At 46.3% G+C, this 15,582-nt stretch overlaps 1 protein-coding gene across 5 annotated transcripts in view; it reads left to right on the forward strand.

The window, feature by feature from the left end:
* Nucleotides 1–15,582, forward strand: part of tcf4 (transcription factor 4) — a 212,260-nt gene that overhangs the window by 179,032 nt on the left and 17,646 nt on the right. For 4 of the 5 annotated variants that reach the window (XM_037691932.1, XM_037691934.1, XM_037691935.1 and 1 more), the window contains 7 exons: nt 5,840–5,945; nt 6,483–6,631; nt 6,713–6,863; nt 8,710–8,780; nt 8,872–8,950; nt 13,495–13,574; nt 13,933–14,127. In XM_037691932.1, coding sequence (XP_037547860.1) covers nt 5,840–5,945; nt 6,483–6,631; nt 6,713–6,863; nt 8,710–8,780; nt 8,872–8,950; nt 13,495–13,574; nt 13,933–14,127 — 831 coding nt within the window. The remainder of the gene's footprint in view (nt 1–5,839; nt 5,946–6,482; nt 6,632–6,712; nt 6,864–8,709; nt 8,781–8,871; nt 8,951–13,494; nt 13,575–13,932; nt 14,128–15,582) is intronic. The other variant, XM_037691933.1, reaches the window with a different exon arrangement.

Raw genomic sequence — 15,582 nt, forward strand, 5'->3', positions numbered from 1 at the left:
ATATAATATTTTAAACAGCTAAAGTTGCACCAATATTAAACGTCACAGCAGGATTGTCCTGAAACAGCCGAAGTGTTCACACACTGAACGTGTAAATCCATAAAAATCAGCAACTAAAAGTTAAAACGACGGAGAATCAAAGAGTCTAAATTTAAAAGCCCGGTCCGATTAAAATAAAGAGCTACAACCGGGTCGGTTTCGCAGAACCTGAGCTGTACTCTGTGGTAGTAGCTGAAGGTACTCCTGCTCTGAGCTCCTCAGGAACTCGAGCGTCGACCCGATCCGACACCAGCGTTGGACCGAGGTTTCTGTAAAAACATCAGATTCAGAACCACACGTGGAGACCCGGGTCGGGCTTGACGTGAACCTGCCTGCAGTGTGAGTGGTTCTGTCATGCTGGTTCTGACCCGGCCCGTGCCCAGGAGGTCAGAGCCGGTTCTGTCCGACCCTGAACGACTGTTTAGTCTCCAGCTGGTACGAGACGTTCTGATCCGCTCCAGAAGAATCAAAACAGTTTGATGTTTCGACTCGGAGCTGAAGTCACACGTTACCAGAACCTGCAGAACTGGACCCAGACCAGACGACGGTTCTGTTGGTCCAATCCGACCCTGAAGCAGAATTATTTTATAAAATGCAACAACGTTAAAAAAATAAACAGAAGACGGGAAACCTGGACGCCCTGCTGCTTTTGTCCTCTGAGGACACTTTAACGGGCCGGGTCCTCCAGAACCTTCCATGCCCCGCCCCCAACGTCAGGACGTGAAAATGTTCTCCAGGACAGGAAGATACATGAACGTGATTCAAGATGGCCACCACAGACCTTAAAAACACAAAAATGTTGACCTCAATCAAGTTCACAGACACTGAGCTGAACTTCGGCGTGGTAGTAGCCGAGAGTCGTCCATGACCTGAGCTCTAACAAACTACAAGAGGTCCGAGTTTCCTGGACCACCAGATGGACCGTTCAGGAAGTCATCTTTGGGCAAACATCTGATCAACTGCTGGAGTTGGATCGATTAAAGATGGCCGCCACAGCTAATCAGCCTTAAAGAAAACAGCTAAAATTCAGTTGGACTAAAATAAGCTAAAGTTTGGTGACCAAAGAAACTCCGTCTTTAATCATCGAACCATGATCTCAGTTTATAAACGGGGTTCTCAACTGGTGGGTCACAGACAGGAAGTGGGTCATTGGACCCGTCTTCTGCGGCCGTCTGCAGAGACGAAACAAGAACCGGATCACGTCGGTTTGTTTGGACCCGTCCAAAGAGTTTTAATTTGTGTTTGTTACAAATAAACCTGAAGAGTCCCAAAGATCCAGGACTTGTAGGACCTGAAGGACATGGAGTGCGCTGTCCAGGAGGACACGAAACAGGATGAAGTTAAAGAGGCCCGACTGAGATGGTGTGGACATGTCCAGAGGATGGACAGTTGTGTGGACATGTCCAGAGGAGGGACGGTGGTTATGACATGTCCAGAGGAGGGACAGTAATGTGGACATGTCCAGAGGAGGGACAGTGGTGTGGACATGTCCAGAGGAGGGACAGTGGTTTGGACATGTCCAGAGGAGGGACAGTGGTTTGGACATGTCCAGAGGAGGGACAGTGGTTTGGACATGTCCAGAGGAGGGACAGTGGTGTGGTCATGTCCAGAGGAGGGACAGTAGGTATGTTGGTAGAAGGATGTTAGAAATGCAGCTTCCAGGAAAAAGACAAAGAGGAGACATATGGATGCATTTAGAGAGGACATGGAGGTAGTTGGAGTGAGGACAGAGGACACAGAGGACAGAGTGAGATGGAGGAGTCAACCTCTGACGAGGGAGCAGCTGAAAGAAGACTTCTTTAAGACGTTTCTGTCCTCAGGCTGGTTTAAATCCTGTCTCAGCTTCTGGTGGACCATGTTGTGCCTTTACCCACCTAGAAACAGTTTTTGTGTCAAACCAGGACTTCCTGCAGGACTTCCAGTAGGGCTTGAAACCACTTCCTGTCGCGGTGTCGTTCATCTCGTTTGTTGTCGATAAAGTTAAAGTCAGGACTTTCTCTGAAGGTCTGTTCACTGACTGTGGGAAATCCTGACGCTTCCACACTCCTGCATGCAGGAAGTCAGTCTGTTGTTGTGTCTCTGCATTCTCTGGACTCAAACACACACACTGCACCTGTCCCTGTCCATCACACACACAGAGACACACACAGAGAGACACACACACAGAGACACACACACACAGAGACACACACAGACACACACACACACAGAGACACACACAGACACACACACACACAGAGACACACACACACAGAGAGACACACACACACAGACACACACACACAGAGACACACACACAGAGACACACACAGAGACACACACAGACACACACACAGACACACACACGCTCAGTGGGAAAATGTTCCTGCCATTCCTGAGACATGAGTCTAAATATTTTCTGCACATCGACACCAGCTTTCTGTGCGTGCGTGCACGTGTGTGTGCGTGCACGTGTGCGTGTGTGTTCTCAGGGAGGAAGTTGTTCAGATTTGAGGACGTTCGCAGCAGACCTGACGAACGTTCCTGTGGGAGCGCTCGCTCTGATTTGAGCAACCACATTTTAAAGTCACAACCTGCTGGCGGCACGGTGGAGCAGTGGTTAGAGCTGTTTCTGTGGAGTTCACATGTTTTCCCTGCTGGGAACTCCAGTTTCCTCCCATACATGTAAGACTGATTGTTGACTTAACTGTCTCTGGGTGTCCCCGTGATGGACTGGAGACATGTCCAGGTGTCCCCCACCCCTCAGACAGATCATGGATGGATGTCCTTGGATGCTCTTCCTGGTGTTTCTTGGTTCTTCTTGAGAAATAAATAATTTGAACCTTGAAGCCGGTTCTCGGTTCAGACCAGGTGTTTGAAAACCCAAACGAGCTTCTTGTCCTCCTCCTGTAGGGACAGGGACGTCCACATGTCCCAGCTGAAGGACAGACGAGCAGAGTTGAGTCTTTTCTTTGTCTGATCATAAAAACGAGCGTTTGTTGGTTCGTTCCTCAAAGACGTAAAGAATCAGAAACAAGTCGACGTTTCTGTTTTTGATGAGTTCTCAGCGAGAGCAGGAAGTGATTTTATTTATTTATTTATTTATTTATTTATTTATTTATTTATTTATTGACGGTTCCGTCTGAACACATCTGTCCTCCAGCCCAGCTCCGTCTTCAGGCGAGCCTGGACCTGAGTCTGGTGGACAGGAAGCTCTGAGAACAGCTGTTTCTGGGTTTACGTCATGCGGCGCGGGCCGGTGTCACGGCTCAGCGTTCGCACGCTATGCACAGGACCAGAACCAGGACCAGAACCAGACCCGGTCGGTTCTCCTGCAGAGGAAGAGCGCCACCTGTTTGAGAGAGGATGGGCTGCGTCGCCATAGAAACCAGTCTGTTGTGAGACTGAGGACAAACAGGAAGTTACTGAGGACAAACAGGAAGTTACTGAAGACAAACAGGAAGGTTAATTATTTTATTTGATCAGATCTTTAAGTTTTTACTTGTTGTTCTAAATTATTTGTTTGTTGTTGTTTGTGTCCTAACGTGGACGTTGTCTTTGTTCGGTAGATTATTGTTTAATAAACGTTTTTGATCTGGAAGTTGTTCAAAAACTGTTTATTTCTGTAAATGGGATCATGTTGTTCCCAAAAACGCTCCGATAAATTAAAAACATTCACAGAAACAAAAGCGTTTCAGTTTGTGGTAAATAAAAATAATAAAATAACCAAACTTGTTTTCTTTATAGAATATCGTCTCGGTGTTTTTGTTTATCCAGGAAGCGTTCGATCAACTCAAATCTGAATATTTAAAGAGTCGAGGCAATAATTCAGTTTATTTGGTTTTAGTCACTGTTTAAGATAATATCTTGATGCATGCTCAATAATCCAGGTAGAAAAATCCAAAAAAAGTTCAATCTGGTCCTCTGGACAATGTCCAGAGGACCAGATTGAACTTTTTTTGGATGTTCAAGATAATGTCCCTTTTTCATTAATTTAATTGCTGGACTATAAGTTACATCATGCTGCGGTTAATTTATGGATTTTTATTAGTTTTATTTTTGTCAGATGAACGAGCTTCCTGCCACCAGAACATTTAGCCTCATCACACCCGGGCGCTCAGAGCTGCCCAGTACACGTCTCTCTGTGGGGTGGGGGTGGGGGGGGTTCCTCATGACTCGATTAGACCTGTCCTGATAAACAAATCAATTAATCGCATGATTAATGAAAATTATCGACCTCGTTTTCATTTATCATTTCTTCATCTCTTTCTACTGAAGACACTGGACGACAAACGATCAACTCCGGTCTCTTCACTGACTCCTCCCTTTCTCTTTTCTCTTTAAAATCTGTTCTAACATCTAAAATCACATTTTGAGAACTGAAGAGAGTCAGCTCATGTCACGTCACGGGGCCTCCCTCCCATTTTTTTTAAGAGACACGCTGCTCGCTCCCTCACTATCCGTCCTTTGGCTCAAACAGTCTAATACTGCCATCCAGTGGTCAACAAAAGGTACTACACACAAAAATTAACCAACATTTCTTCTTATTGTCAAATTTTGAACAATATTATCGTTTATCGCGATAATTTCTGAGACAATTAATCGCCCAGCAACATTTGTTATCGTGACAGGCCTAGACTCGGTGAGACTACCTGTATAAGTTAAGGTTACAAAACATCTGACCAGTGAAATTAGTGAACAGGTCACAGTCCAAACAATGAAATGTGGTTTCATTGGTCCACTGGGGAGGGGGGGAGGGGGGATTTAACTGCATGCACAGAGCATGTGAGTGAGGACTCACATGCTCACAGAGCAACTTTTGCTCTGAAGAGCAGGAGGAAGGTGAAGTTATGAAAGACTTCCTGGCAGGCTACAGTTTTGTTATTTTTAATTAACCAGCCGTGTTGCATACCTGTATGTTAGCGGTCCGTATCGTAGCATCCTGCTGTGGTTGACTGCTGGTCACATGGCCTCAGGGAGGGATTATGGGTAAAATTTATGTTGATTGTTAATCATTTCAGTTATCTGTTTATCATTGTTCTTTTAGTGATTAGTCTGTTCTTGTTAGTTTGTGTTCGATCCTTCAGTAACCATGAGTGAGGGAGGCAGTTGTCATGACGACCTGTGGGCTTCACTCTGTGTTGAACAGGAAGATAAAGTTTATAAAACTCCATCTGGTGGTTGGTTCTTGATCTACAACAAGCTGCACATCTGTCTCAGCAGCTGTGCTGCCACTCATGTCACAACGTGAACATGTTGTTTTACATTATTAGTGTTTATCATATCTTACCGTTTCTTTTTATACGTTATTTGTTTGCTATTATTGGATGTAACTGGGATCTTCAGTACATAATTTTGTTCCACCTCATGTACCACATGTGGTGCAAATAACAACAAACTTGACTTGAACTTGAACACCTGCAGCTTGTACGCAGGTGCGTCGTATATTCAGGTGCGCTCTATAGTCCGGAAATTACGGTGCACAGAATAATTAGAAACGTCTTCCTAAACTTTTGAGAAAAGTAAATCTGTCACTTTTTAATCAAACTATATTTCTACCAACTAAATGTAAGTTAGAATAATAAAATTATGCTTTTAACTCAGTTTAAATGTTTCAAAGATGCTAAATATAACTGATACAGGTTCGTGTACGTTTATTTTATTTTTCCAGGTTAAAATAAAGTTGTGATTATTTGCAAACTGATTTCTGTTTTCTTTGAAGCGACTTGACGTTTTTTGGACGATTTATCGAGTCGGTGATTCGTCGACGTTGCTCTGAGTCGTTGAGTTTCTCATAAAGTCCGGCGTTGGTCTGTTCCAGGTCTATGCTCCGTCTGCCAGCACCGCCGACTACAACAGAGACTCGCCGGGGTACCCCTCCTCAAAACCGCCCAGCGCCGGATTCCCGAGCTCCTTCTTCATGCCAGGTAACCTCACAAACAACCCAACTCAAGATGGCCGCCACGGATGGTGCATCTTAGCCGACGTAAACGTGACTTCAAGTCTGTTTTAGATGCAGTGAGCTAAACTTGGTTGTGGTGGGCCGCACCTGTGAGGTGGATGGATTGTCTCACTACCACAGATCGACACAAATCTGAACAATTTTTAAGAAAACGTTTTAGATCTTTGAGTTCAGCTTAAGAAAAATGGGAGCTTAAATAAAAGGGTTACGTTTGTATTTTTTCCGTGTTTACAAACCGACCGCCCCTATAATTAGTGGAAACTTTTTTTTTAAATTGCTTACAATGATTGTGATGCCTTGGCCACCATCGGCCACCCCCTGGCTCTACCTCTGCACCTGGTGGGGAATAAAATGGCTCCCTCCAGGATCTGTCACTGTGCTGCCTCAGAGCAACAAGAAAAACATTCACTATTCAGCGACGGGTACATCGACTTAAATTTTTTTCCTTGCATTTAGCTCCTCCCTCTTTCTGCCTCTAACTTGTTTCTTATTTCTCCGTCAGACGGTCACCACAGCGGCGATCCCTGGAGCAACAGCAGTAGCAACATGAGTCAGCAGGGTTACCATGGCAGCATGCTGGGGGGTGGAAACTCAGCCCATGGCCCCGCCCAGAGCTCCTCCTACTGCGGGATACACCCCCACGACAGACTGGTGAGCTGTGGTGCCCTGCACTCTTCGTTCCGGTAGTTTTCTCCTGGTTTCGGGTGAGTTAACGGTGCCGTCTCTCCGCAGAGCTACCCCCCCTCGCACTCGTCTGCAGATATCAGCTCCAGCCTCCCCCCCATGTCCAGCTTCCACAGAGGCGGGGGTGGCGGGAGCGGGCCCAATCACTACAGCACCGCCTCATGCACCGCAACCACCAACGGCACAGACAGCGTCATGGGTGAGACATTGGGTGGGGTCGGTCAGCGTGTGAGGTCACTTCCTGTTCCACTCTGGCCTGGTAAGAGTGTGTGAGGTCACTTCCTGTCCCCTTCTGGTCTGGTCAGAGTGTGTGAGGTCACTTCCTGTCCCCCTCTGGCCTGGTAAGAGTGTGTGAAGTCACTTCCTGTCCCCCTCTGGCCTGATCAGAGTGTGTGAGGTCACTTCCTGTCCCACTCTGGCCTGCTCAGAGTGTGTGAGGTCACTTCCTGTCCCCCTCTGGCCTGCTCAGAGTGTGTGAGGTCACTTCCTGTCCCTCTCTGGCCTGGTCAGAGTGTATGAGGTCACTTCCTGTCCCCCTCTGGCCTGGTCAGAGTGTGTGAGGTCACTTCCTGTCCCCCTCTGGCCTGGTCAGAGTGTGTGAGGTCCCTTCCTGTCCCTCTCTGACCTGGTCAGAGTGTGTGAGGTCACTTCCGGTCCCTCTCTGGCCTGGTCAGAGTGTGTGAGGTCACTTCCTGTCCCTCTCTGGCCTGGTCAGAGTGTGTGAGGTCACTTCCTGTCCCCCTCTGGCCTGGTCAGAGTGTGTGAAGTCACTTCCTCTCCCCCTCTGGCCTGATCAGAGTGTATGAGGTCACTTCCTGTCCCCCTCTGGCCTGGTCAGAGTGTGTGAGGTCACTTCCGGTCCCTCTCTGGCCTGGTCAGAGTGTGTGAGGTCACTTCCTGTCCCTCTCTGGCCTGGTCAGAGTGTGTGAGGTCACTTCCTGTCCCTCTCTGGCCTGGTCAGAGTGTATGAGGTCACTTCCTGTCCCTCTCCGGCCTGGTCAGAGTGTGTGAGGTCACTTCCTGTCCCCCTCTGGCCTGGTCAGAGTGTGTGAGGTCACTTCCTGTCCCTTTCTGGCCTGGTCAGAGTGTGTGAGGTCACTTCCTGTCTCCCTCTGGCCTGGTCAGAGTGTGTGAGGTCACTTCCTGTCCCTCTCTGGCCTGGTCAGAGTGTGTGAGGTCACTTCCTGTCCCCCTCTGGCCTGGTCAGAGTGTGTTGAACTCATTGTTGGTGGATCTAAAATCTCAGTGGATTCCAACTGGATCAAATGTATTGAAGTAAAAAAACGACTCAAACTGTCAGTTTTACAGATGTTCCATGTGGTAGTAGCTGAGAGTCCTCCCTGACATGAACTTCGAGCTCTAACACTTCTCCTGACGTCTCAATATTTCATGAGATTGTACAAACCAGTTGCCGCTCTCCCATCATGATCAGGCCTGTGGAGAACTCGGGCAACAGTGGCTGTATGCTCGGTCTCTCCCACATCGCCTGCTGAAGCCTGTAGCTCCTGCGGGGTGGTCTCAGGTGTCATGGTGGTCTCTCATGATCCTCCTTCAGGGCCACTCCAGCCGAGGACGGCCTGATCTTGGTAGATTTACACATGTTCCTTATTCCTTCCATGTCTTGGTGATAGCAGAACTTCATGTGTTGAAATTTGACTTTACTTTGACATAAAATAGTTTTCTGTGTTTTGTAAAGATGTTTTTATAATCGAGTTATTTATTGAATCATTTCCGTCTTCAGAGTCGATCTGTGGTTCGTTACCAGTGACGTGTCTTCGTTACTTTTTAATTTCCCTGAAAGTAGAAACTGACTGCCGTCACGGTGGAACTCCGACTTTTCTTGTTTCCTGTCAAAACAAAATAAAACACAAAAATAAACAGACTGAAGACAAAGTTCCTGAAACACCAGCTGGATTTCTGCCGTTTCAAACACGGGGTTGTAATTTACGATTGTAGTCGACAGAACGACCGACCCGAGTAACTAAACGTGTAGTTTAACGTATTTACAGGAAAACATCCATGTTGTCCCTCTGTGTGTGTCGCAGCTAACCGAGCGCAGAGCGGAACAGCCAGCAGCTCTCAAACAGGGGACGCCTTAGGGAAAGCGCTGGCGTCGGTACGTACCGTCACACATACAGACCCGTTCTCCGGTACCGCTCCAGGATCTCACTTTGTTAACCCGGTCTCTTTCTGTCTCTTCGATCCAGATCTACTCTCCGGATCACACGAACAACAGCTTCTCGTCCAATCCCTCCACCCCAGTCGGCTCTCCACCCTCCCTTACAGGTAAACCCATCACAGCCTGGACCTGGTCCTGGTCCTGGTCCTGGACCTGGACCTGGACTTGAACTGAAACCTAAACACAGCTATCAGAACTTCTTGTATTTGGCTTCAGACTCTGCAGCTGGAAAAAAATTAAATTCAGTTTATTTATGAAGCTCCAGCTGTCAACAAACCTGATCTCAGGGCCAAGTAAAAAACCACTGGAGACAGTGGGAAGAAACAACAGGAATAAACCTGGAGCAGAACCAGGATGGGCAGCAGTCTGCCTGCACTGGTGGGGGTTAGACAGGACAGGAAGGAGACTCGGAATGACTGATCCACGTGTGGTTTTTATAGTCCAGGTGTGGTTTCTATGGTTCAGGTGTAGTTTCTATGGTTCAGATGTAGTTTGTATGGTTCAGGTGTAGTTTCTATGGTTCAGGTGTAGTTTCTATGGTTCAGGTGTAGTTTCTATGGGTTCAGGTGTAGTTTATATGGATCAGATGTAGTTTCTATGGGTTCAGGTGTAGTTTCTATGGGTTCAGGTGTAGTTTCTATGGTTCAGGTGTGGTTTCTATGGTTCAGGTGTAGTTTCTATGGATCAGGTGTAGTTTTTATGGTTCAGGTGTAGTTTATATGGTTCAGGTGTAGTTTCTATGGTTCAGGTGTAGTTTCTATGGTTCAGGTGTAGTTTCTATGGTTCAGGTGTAGTTTGTTGTAGAGAAGACAAACATGTTATGATGGAAATGGACAGAACGTTCGAATGAGCTCAATTCGTTTTCTATGTGAACAAAATGGCAGAAAAGGCCAAATATTTCAAAAAGCTAAAGTTGCACCAACACCAGCTGGATTGTCCTGAACGAGCCGAAGGTTTTGCTTCATGATTTGTTGAAGCAGCACAAGAAATGTGGAACGAGAAAGATGCTGAAAACGTTACGGAATAGTTTTTTAAAAACCCGGATTAATAAATATAAACAGGGTCACAACTGTTTCACATTTAAAGAGTTGAACTTCAGGCGTGAATGTAGTGTCTGTGGAGCTGAAGACGAGGCGAACCCTTCTGTCTCGCTTCTGCTCGGCTCGACCCGCTCCTTAAACTGAAAAATCACTTGTTCTAATAATAGTCGTGTCAGATTTGTCTGTAATTGTCGGCGCTCCGCACACCGTTTGATATTTCCCCACCTCGCTTTGTGACTGATAGCTTTAATTACGAGCGCCGCGCCGACAAATCGTTCACGAACCTCGCAGCTCCCCTCTTCCTCCTCCTCCTCTTCATCACCGTCATTATAGCTGCCTGGGATATCGCCTGCGAAACCTTAATTGGTGTTTATCATTGTGTCAGAGTTACTCCACTTTCAACAAATTAGAAATGAAGCCTATTAGAGCAAACTACATGCAAATTGATATGCGAGGCTGTTTTACAGCACCGGACCCGGAATCATTCACCCCGCCGTTTAATACATATATTTGTATTTGCACATGAATGTATCCAGGTGATTATGCATTAATTAGCATATGGAAATGAGCATGTAATATGAATAAAGGAGAGGGCAGAGGCAATAAAAAAGAGAAACAAGTGCTAATGAGACGAGATCAGAGGAAGCAGAACGAGATCAACAACAAGGCAGGAAATACTTGCCCCTACAGCTGAAAATAATAATTAATAAGTAATAATTGGAACAACTTGTAGTCCAGAACTCAAGACTGTGAAAGTAGAAACTGTTTTTTGTGATCCGTTATCTTTGGTTTGTAAAAGATGAAGCTTTTAATCGTCGCCGTTTTTGAACACGTTGGATATTCACGTCAGATCGCACTCTCAACAACTCTTTGTGTTTAACTGGGCGGTGTCACGCAGCCCTTCATCTCGGAGCCTCGTCTGAAGATGAATTGTCTCAGGTCGCTGTTTGTCCTCTGCCCACCTGCTAACGAGACCCGTCACATCATCGACCGGCACAAACACTGAAACAAGAAGACAAAAGCCCGTTAACTCTGCCGAGAGCCTCAGATACGCAACTGCCAGACTATGGAGCGCACCCGAATATAAGCCGCGCACACTAAATAAAATAATAATCGTTGGAAGAGTTTCAGTCAGGGTTTAGAGCTCACCACAGCACTGAATCTCACTGATGAAAGTAACTGATATTCTCATGGTCTCAGACAGTGGACTTGTGTCTCTACTGGTCCTGTTAGACCTCAGTGCTGCATTTGATACAGTTGATCACAATATTTTACTACAGAGGCTTGAATATGATGTTGGGATTACAGGAACAGCTCTAAAGTGGTTTAAATCATATCTATCTGATAGATTCCAGTTTGTAAATGTAAATAATAAATCTTCATCATACACCAAAGTTAGTCATGGAGTTCCTCAGGGCTCAGTGCTTGGGGCAATACTCTTTACTTTATATATGCTTCCGTTAGGTAAAGTTATTAAATAACATGGGATAAATGTTCATTGTTATGCTGATGACACACAATTATATTTGTCCATTAAACCCAATGAATCCAATCAGCTACTTAGACTACAAGCATGTCTTAAAGACATAAAAACCTGGATGACCCTTAATTTTCTCCTGTTGAACAGACAAGACTGAGGTTTTGGACCTGAGCACCTTAGGAATGAATGTTTCAGTCTTTCTCCCTCCTTAGATGCATTAATCTGTCCTCCAGCTCTAATGTTAAACATCTTGGTGTTATTTTTGATCAGGACATGTCTTTTATCCCCCACATTAAAAACGTTACTAGAACCTCCTTCTTCCACCTGCGTAATATCACTAACATTAGAAACATCTGATCTAAAGATGATGCAGAAAAACTGCTCCATGCATTTGTCACGTCTAGACTGGACTATTGCAGTGGTTTATTATCTGGGTGTCCAAATACTTCTTTAAAACGTCTTCAGTTGATCCAAAATGCTGCTGCCAGAGTCTTAACTGGAGTTACTGGGAGAGATCATCTCTCTCCAGTTTTAGCTTCTCTCCATTGGCTCCCTGTCAAATCCAGAATAGAATTCAAAATCTTACTTCTAACCTACAAAGCTCTCAACATCCTAGCTCCATCTTATATTACAGATCTTATTGTTCCATATTTTGCTAACAGAGCACTTCACTCTCAGACTGCAGGTTTACTTGTGGTCCCTAGAGTTTCCAAAAGCAGAATGGGAGGAAGATCTTTCAGTTCTCAGGCTCCTCTCTTGTGAATCCAACTTCCAGTTTCTGTCCATGAGGCTGACACATTGTCCAGTTTGAAGACTTTCCTTTTTGATAAATCCTATAGTTAGGGTCGGCTTGTTATGCTGCTATAGACTTAGACTACTAGAGGACAAACTGACCTCATTTCCTTAAATTAATTGTTAAAATTGAATAGTTTTCATTTGATACTATTTCTATCTTAACATGTGATTCTTGACCTGCCATTGTGTATCTATTCCTACCAAACCCAGCTGGTCGAAGCAGATGGTCCTCTTGTCCTGATCCTGGTTCTGCTAAAGGTTTCTTCCTCATGAGGGAGTTTTTCTTTCCACTGTCGCCTTCATGCTTGTTCAAGATCAGAGTTCAGTGATGGAGTTAAACTCAAAGCTGCTCCTCAGATAAATAAAGTTAATTATTATTTTATATTTGAATATTTCTGTTAAATTATTATTTTATATATGAATGTTTCTGTTCAGTCCCTGAGACGATTCTGTTGTGACTTGGAGCTGAAGAAACAAACTGAGTTGAATTTAAATTAATTTTGTACATATATCAGCCGCAGGTGTTCATGTTGTAACATGAGTGGCAGCCACTGAGAGATGAGCAGCTTGTAGATCAAGAACCAACCACCAGATGGTGTTTTACAACCTCACAGGTCGTCATGACAACAACCTCACTCATGTTCCTCTACTGAACGGACGAACACAAACTAACAAGAACAGACTAATCACTAAAAGAACAATGATACAGATCAATGAACATAAATTTTACCCATAATCCCTCCCTGAGGTCATGTGACCAGCAGTCAACCACAGTGACTCCATGAGGACGTCTCATTGGGTCATGAGAAACCCACCCCCCAGAGAGACTTGTACTGGGCAGCCATGTGAGCACCCGGGTGTGACGAAGCTAAATGTTTTTTGCGACAGGAAGCTCGTTAGCTCGTCCAAATTAGCCGCAGCGTTGTGTAACCCGCGGGGTTCAAAGTCTGATAGAAGAAGCAGCTCATATACCGGAGTGTCCGGTAATCACTCGTGCCCGACGTTAGCGTTCCTGCCTCGAGACCACGGCTCTGTTTGTGTTGGTCTTCAGTTTCCTCGTCTCCATGACACTGTGAGGACTGTCCTGCACCCGCTCAGTGGCCCCTCTGGTCCACACATGCGTCTCCCCGTTTCCAGCGGTGTCACAAGGACTTCCTTTCCCAGCATGCACTTCGTCCATCAAAGAGCGCACGCTGGTGAAGGGATCTCACTTTAAACTGAACAAAAACAGAAAGTCGTAGGGGGTCGGCGAAGTCTCCCACGCTGATTGTCTGTGTTCCGGTCCAGTTGTTGACCCGTCTCTGACCCTTTTTGTCTCCTGGTCTGCTCTGTCCAGCTGCCAGTCCGGCCGTCTGGTCGAGGAACGGAGGACAGGGAGCGGCGTCGCCAAACTACGAAGCTCCGCTGCACTCGCTGGTAAACCGACTCTGGAAAACGTTTCTTCAGTTTTTGTCTTGATGTTCGTCACTGTGGTAGTAAACGTATCAGCTGAAGTTTCCTTCAACACTTCGATGACATACAGAACCAACTTTATGTGGGACACCCCAGATCAAGATGTTTCCACCGCCGTGCTTTACAGCACTTAATGCTGATGAACGTTCAGGCTCAGATGTCCTTCTTCTCAGACTGTTGTCGTGTCGACCTCCTGCTGCCCTCGGGTCAAACGGCCATGGAGCCTCCTTGTTGGTCACTTTGAGCCGAGGGCAGCAGGAGGTCCGACCTTTGGACCCTGTTTGTCCCGAGCGTCCCTCGTCAGAACCTTCTGTCTCTGCAGCAGAGTCGCATCGAGGAGCGGTTGGACGACGCCATCCACGTCCTGCGGAGCCACGCGGTCGGACAGTCGACGGGCATGACGAGTGGCCACGGCGACATGCACGGCCTCATCGGGCACACGCACAACGGCGCCATGGGGGCTCTGAGCAGCGGCTACGGGACGGGACTGCTGTCGTCCAGCAGGCACTCTCTCATGGTAGGACGGGACCCGTTGACCTGCGTGTCCTCAGATCAGGGAAGACTTGACAAACCCAGACCAGGTGGGTTTTAGACGGTCTCCTGGTTCGTGTGGGTCCAGTCCTGTGCTCCTCAGGATGCTCGTGGCGTCACGGTTTGAACAAGGAGCCGAGCTCCGACCGGCTCTCGTGTTTCGTTCTCCATCTTTTTTATGATCAAATGGGTTTTTATTTCTTTTTGTCCTCGAGCTGTCGGTGAACTGGAGTTTATTTTCATCACTGACGTTTGTTGGAGACAAAGTCCTGCACATCTAGTTTTATGTTTCTGTGCAGCGTAGTGCACGATGCTGTTGCCACTTTGGCTTAACGTCGTACTTCTAGTTTTTTTTTTTTACGTAGCTGCTCCATTTAAATGTGACTCTGAAAAGACAGAGAAGGTTAAGAGAACGACCCCCCACCGCCGCTGCCCCATCCTCATCTTGTTCAGCGAAATGGAGATGACTCCTAATCTGCATCACTTTGCATTAAAACCTTTTTAAATCATTTAATGCTGCTTTCACTGAACGTGCTCCTTTAAGCTGATAAGAGTCCGTGCAGGACTCGTCTCCACGAGCTGCACCAAGAATGTCAGACAATCATCTACAACTAATCTTGCCGCCTAACATCTTATAAAAAGCTTTCTGTGGGGGGGCGGGGGGTCTGTGATAGCAGATTATGTTGTAGTGGGTTGGGACGACCGGCTGGAGGAATATTATCTGAACATGTGGTCAAATAAATAAAGACCTAGTTTAGTCCTTTCCTGGTTAGTTGGATCATGTTTGAGCTGAAACCGTCGTCGTTGTTCTGACTCGGTCAAACACCTCGTGTGCTAAAATATGTTAATATTGTCATTTTAATTACGTTCACCTTTTCATCTCTGTGCTCAAACCTGGAGTTGTGAATACTGATGAGGAAAGAGGTGATGACGGGCGCGCGGCCTCTTGTTTATGAAGATAATGAGATAAATAAACGTCAGTAACGGTTTAATCCAACGTGGCCGAGCAGAGAAAACACAAACATCATCACTTTGTTTAAAGGACAACAGATGGGGGGGGGGGGGGGCTGACGCTTGGTGTGAGCCCCCAGAACCAACACCTCCGAGTAGGAGGGTCAACCACCAAGCAATAGACATCATGAAGACCAAGAACCTCTCCACACAGATCAGGGACTGCAGCCACTTTGCCATTGATGAGTGCGACTCCAGTCGGCGCTCGTTTTATCAGGATCGTCGATAAAAAGAGGACGAGCGTCGTGACTCACCTTACTTCAGTTTCTTTAGCTGATTCTGGTGTCGTGACTCACCTGACTTCAGTTTCTTTAGCTGATTCTGTCGTCGTGACTCACCTGACTTCAGTTTCTTTAGCTGATTCTGTCGTCGTGACTCACCTGACTTCAGTTTCTTTAGCTGATTCTGGTGTCGTGACTCACCTGACTTC

This window comes from Nematolebias whitei, chromosome 18 (assembly GCF_014905685.2).
Source record: "Nematolebias whitei isolate Nwh7 chromosome 18, NemWhi1, whole genome shotgun sequence".
Taxonomy (NCBI): domain Eukaryota; kingdom Metazoa; phylum Chordata; class Actinopteri; order Cyprinodontiformes; family Rivulidae; genus Nematolebias; species Nematolebias whitei.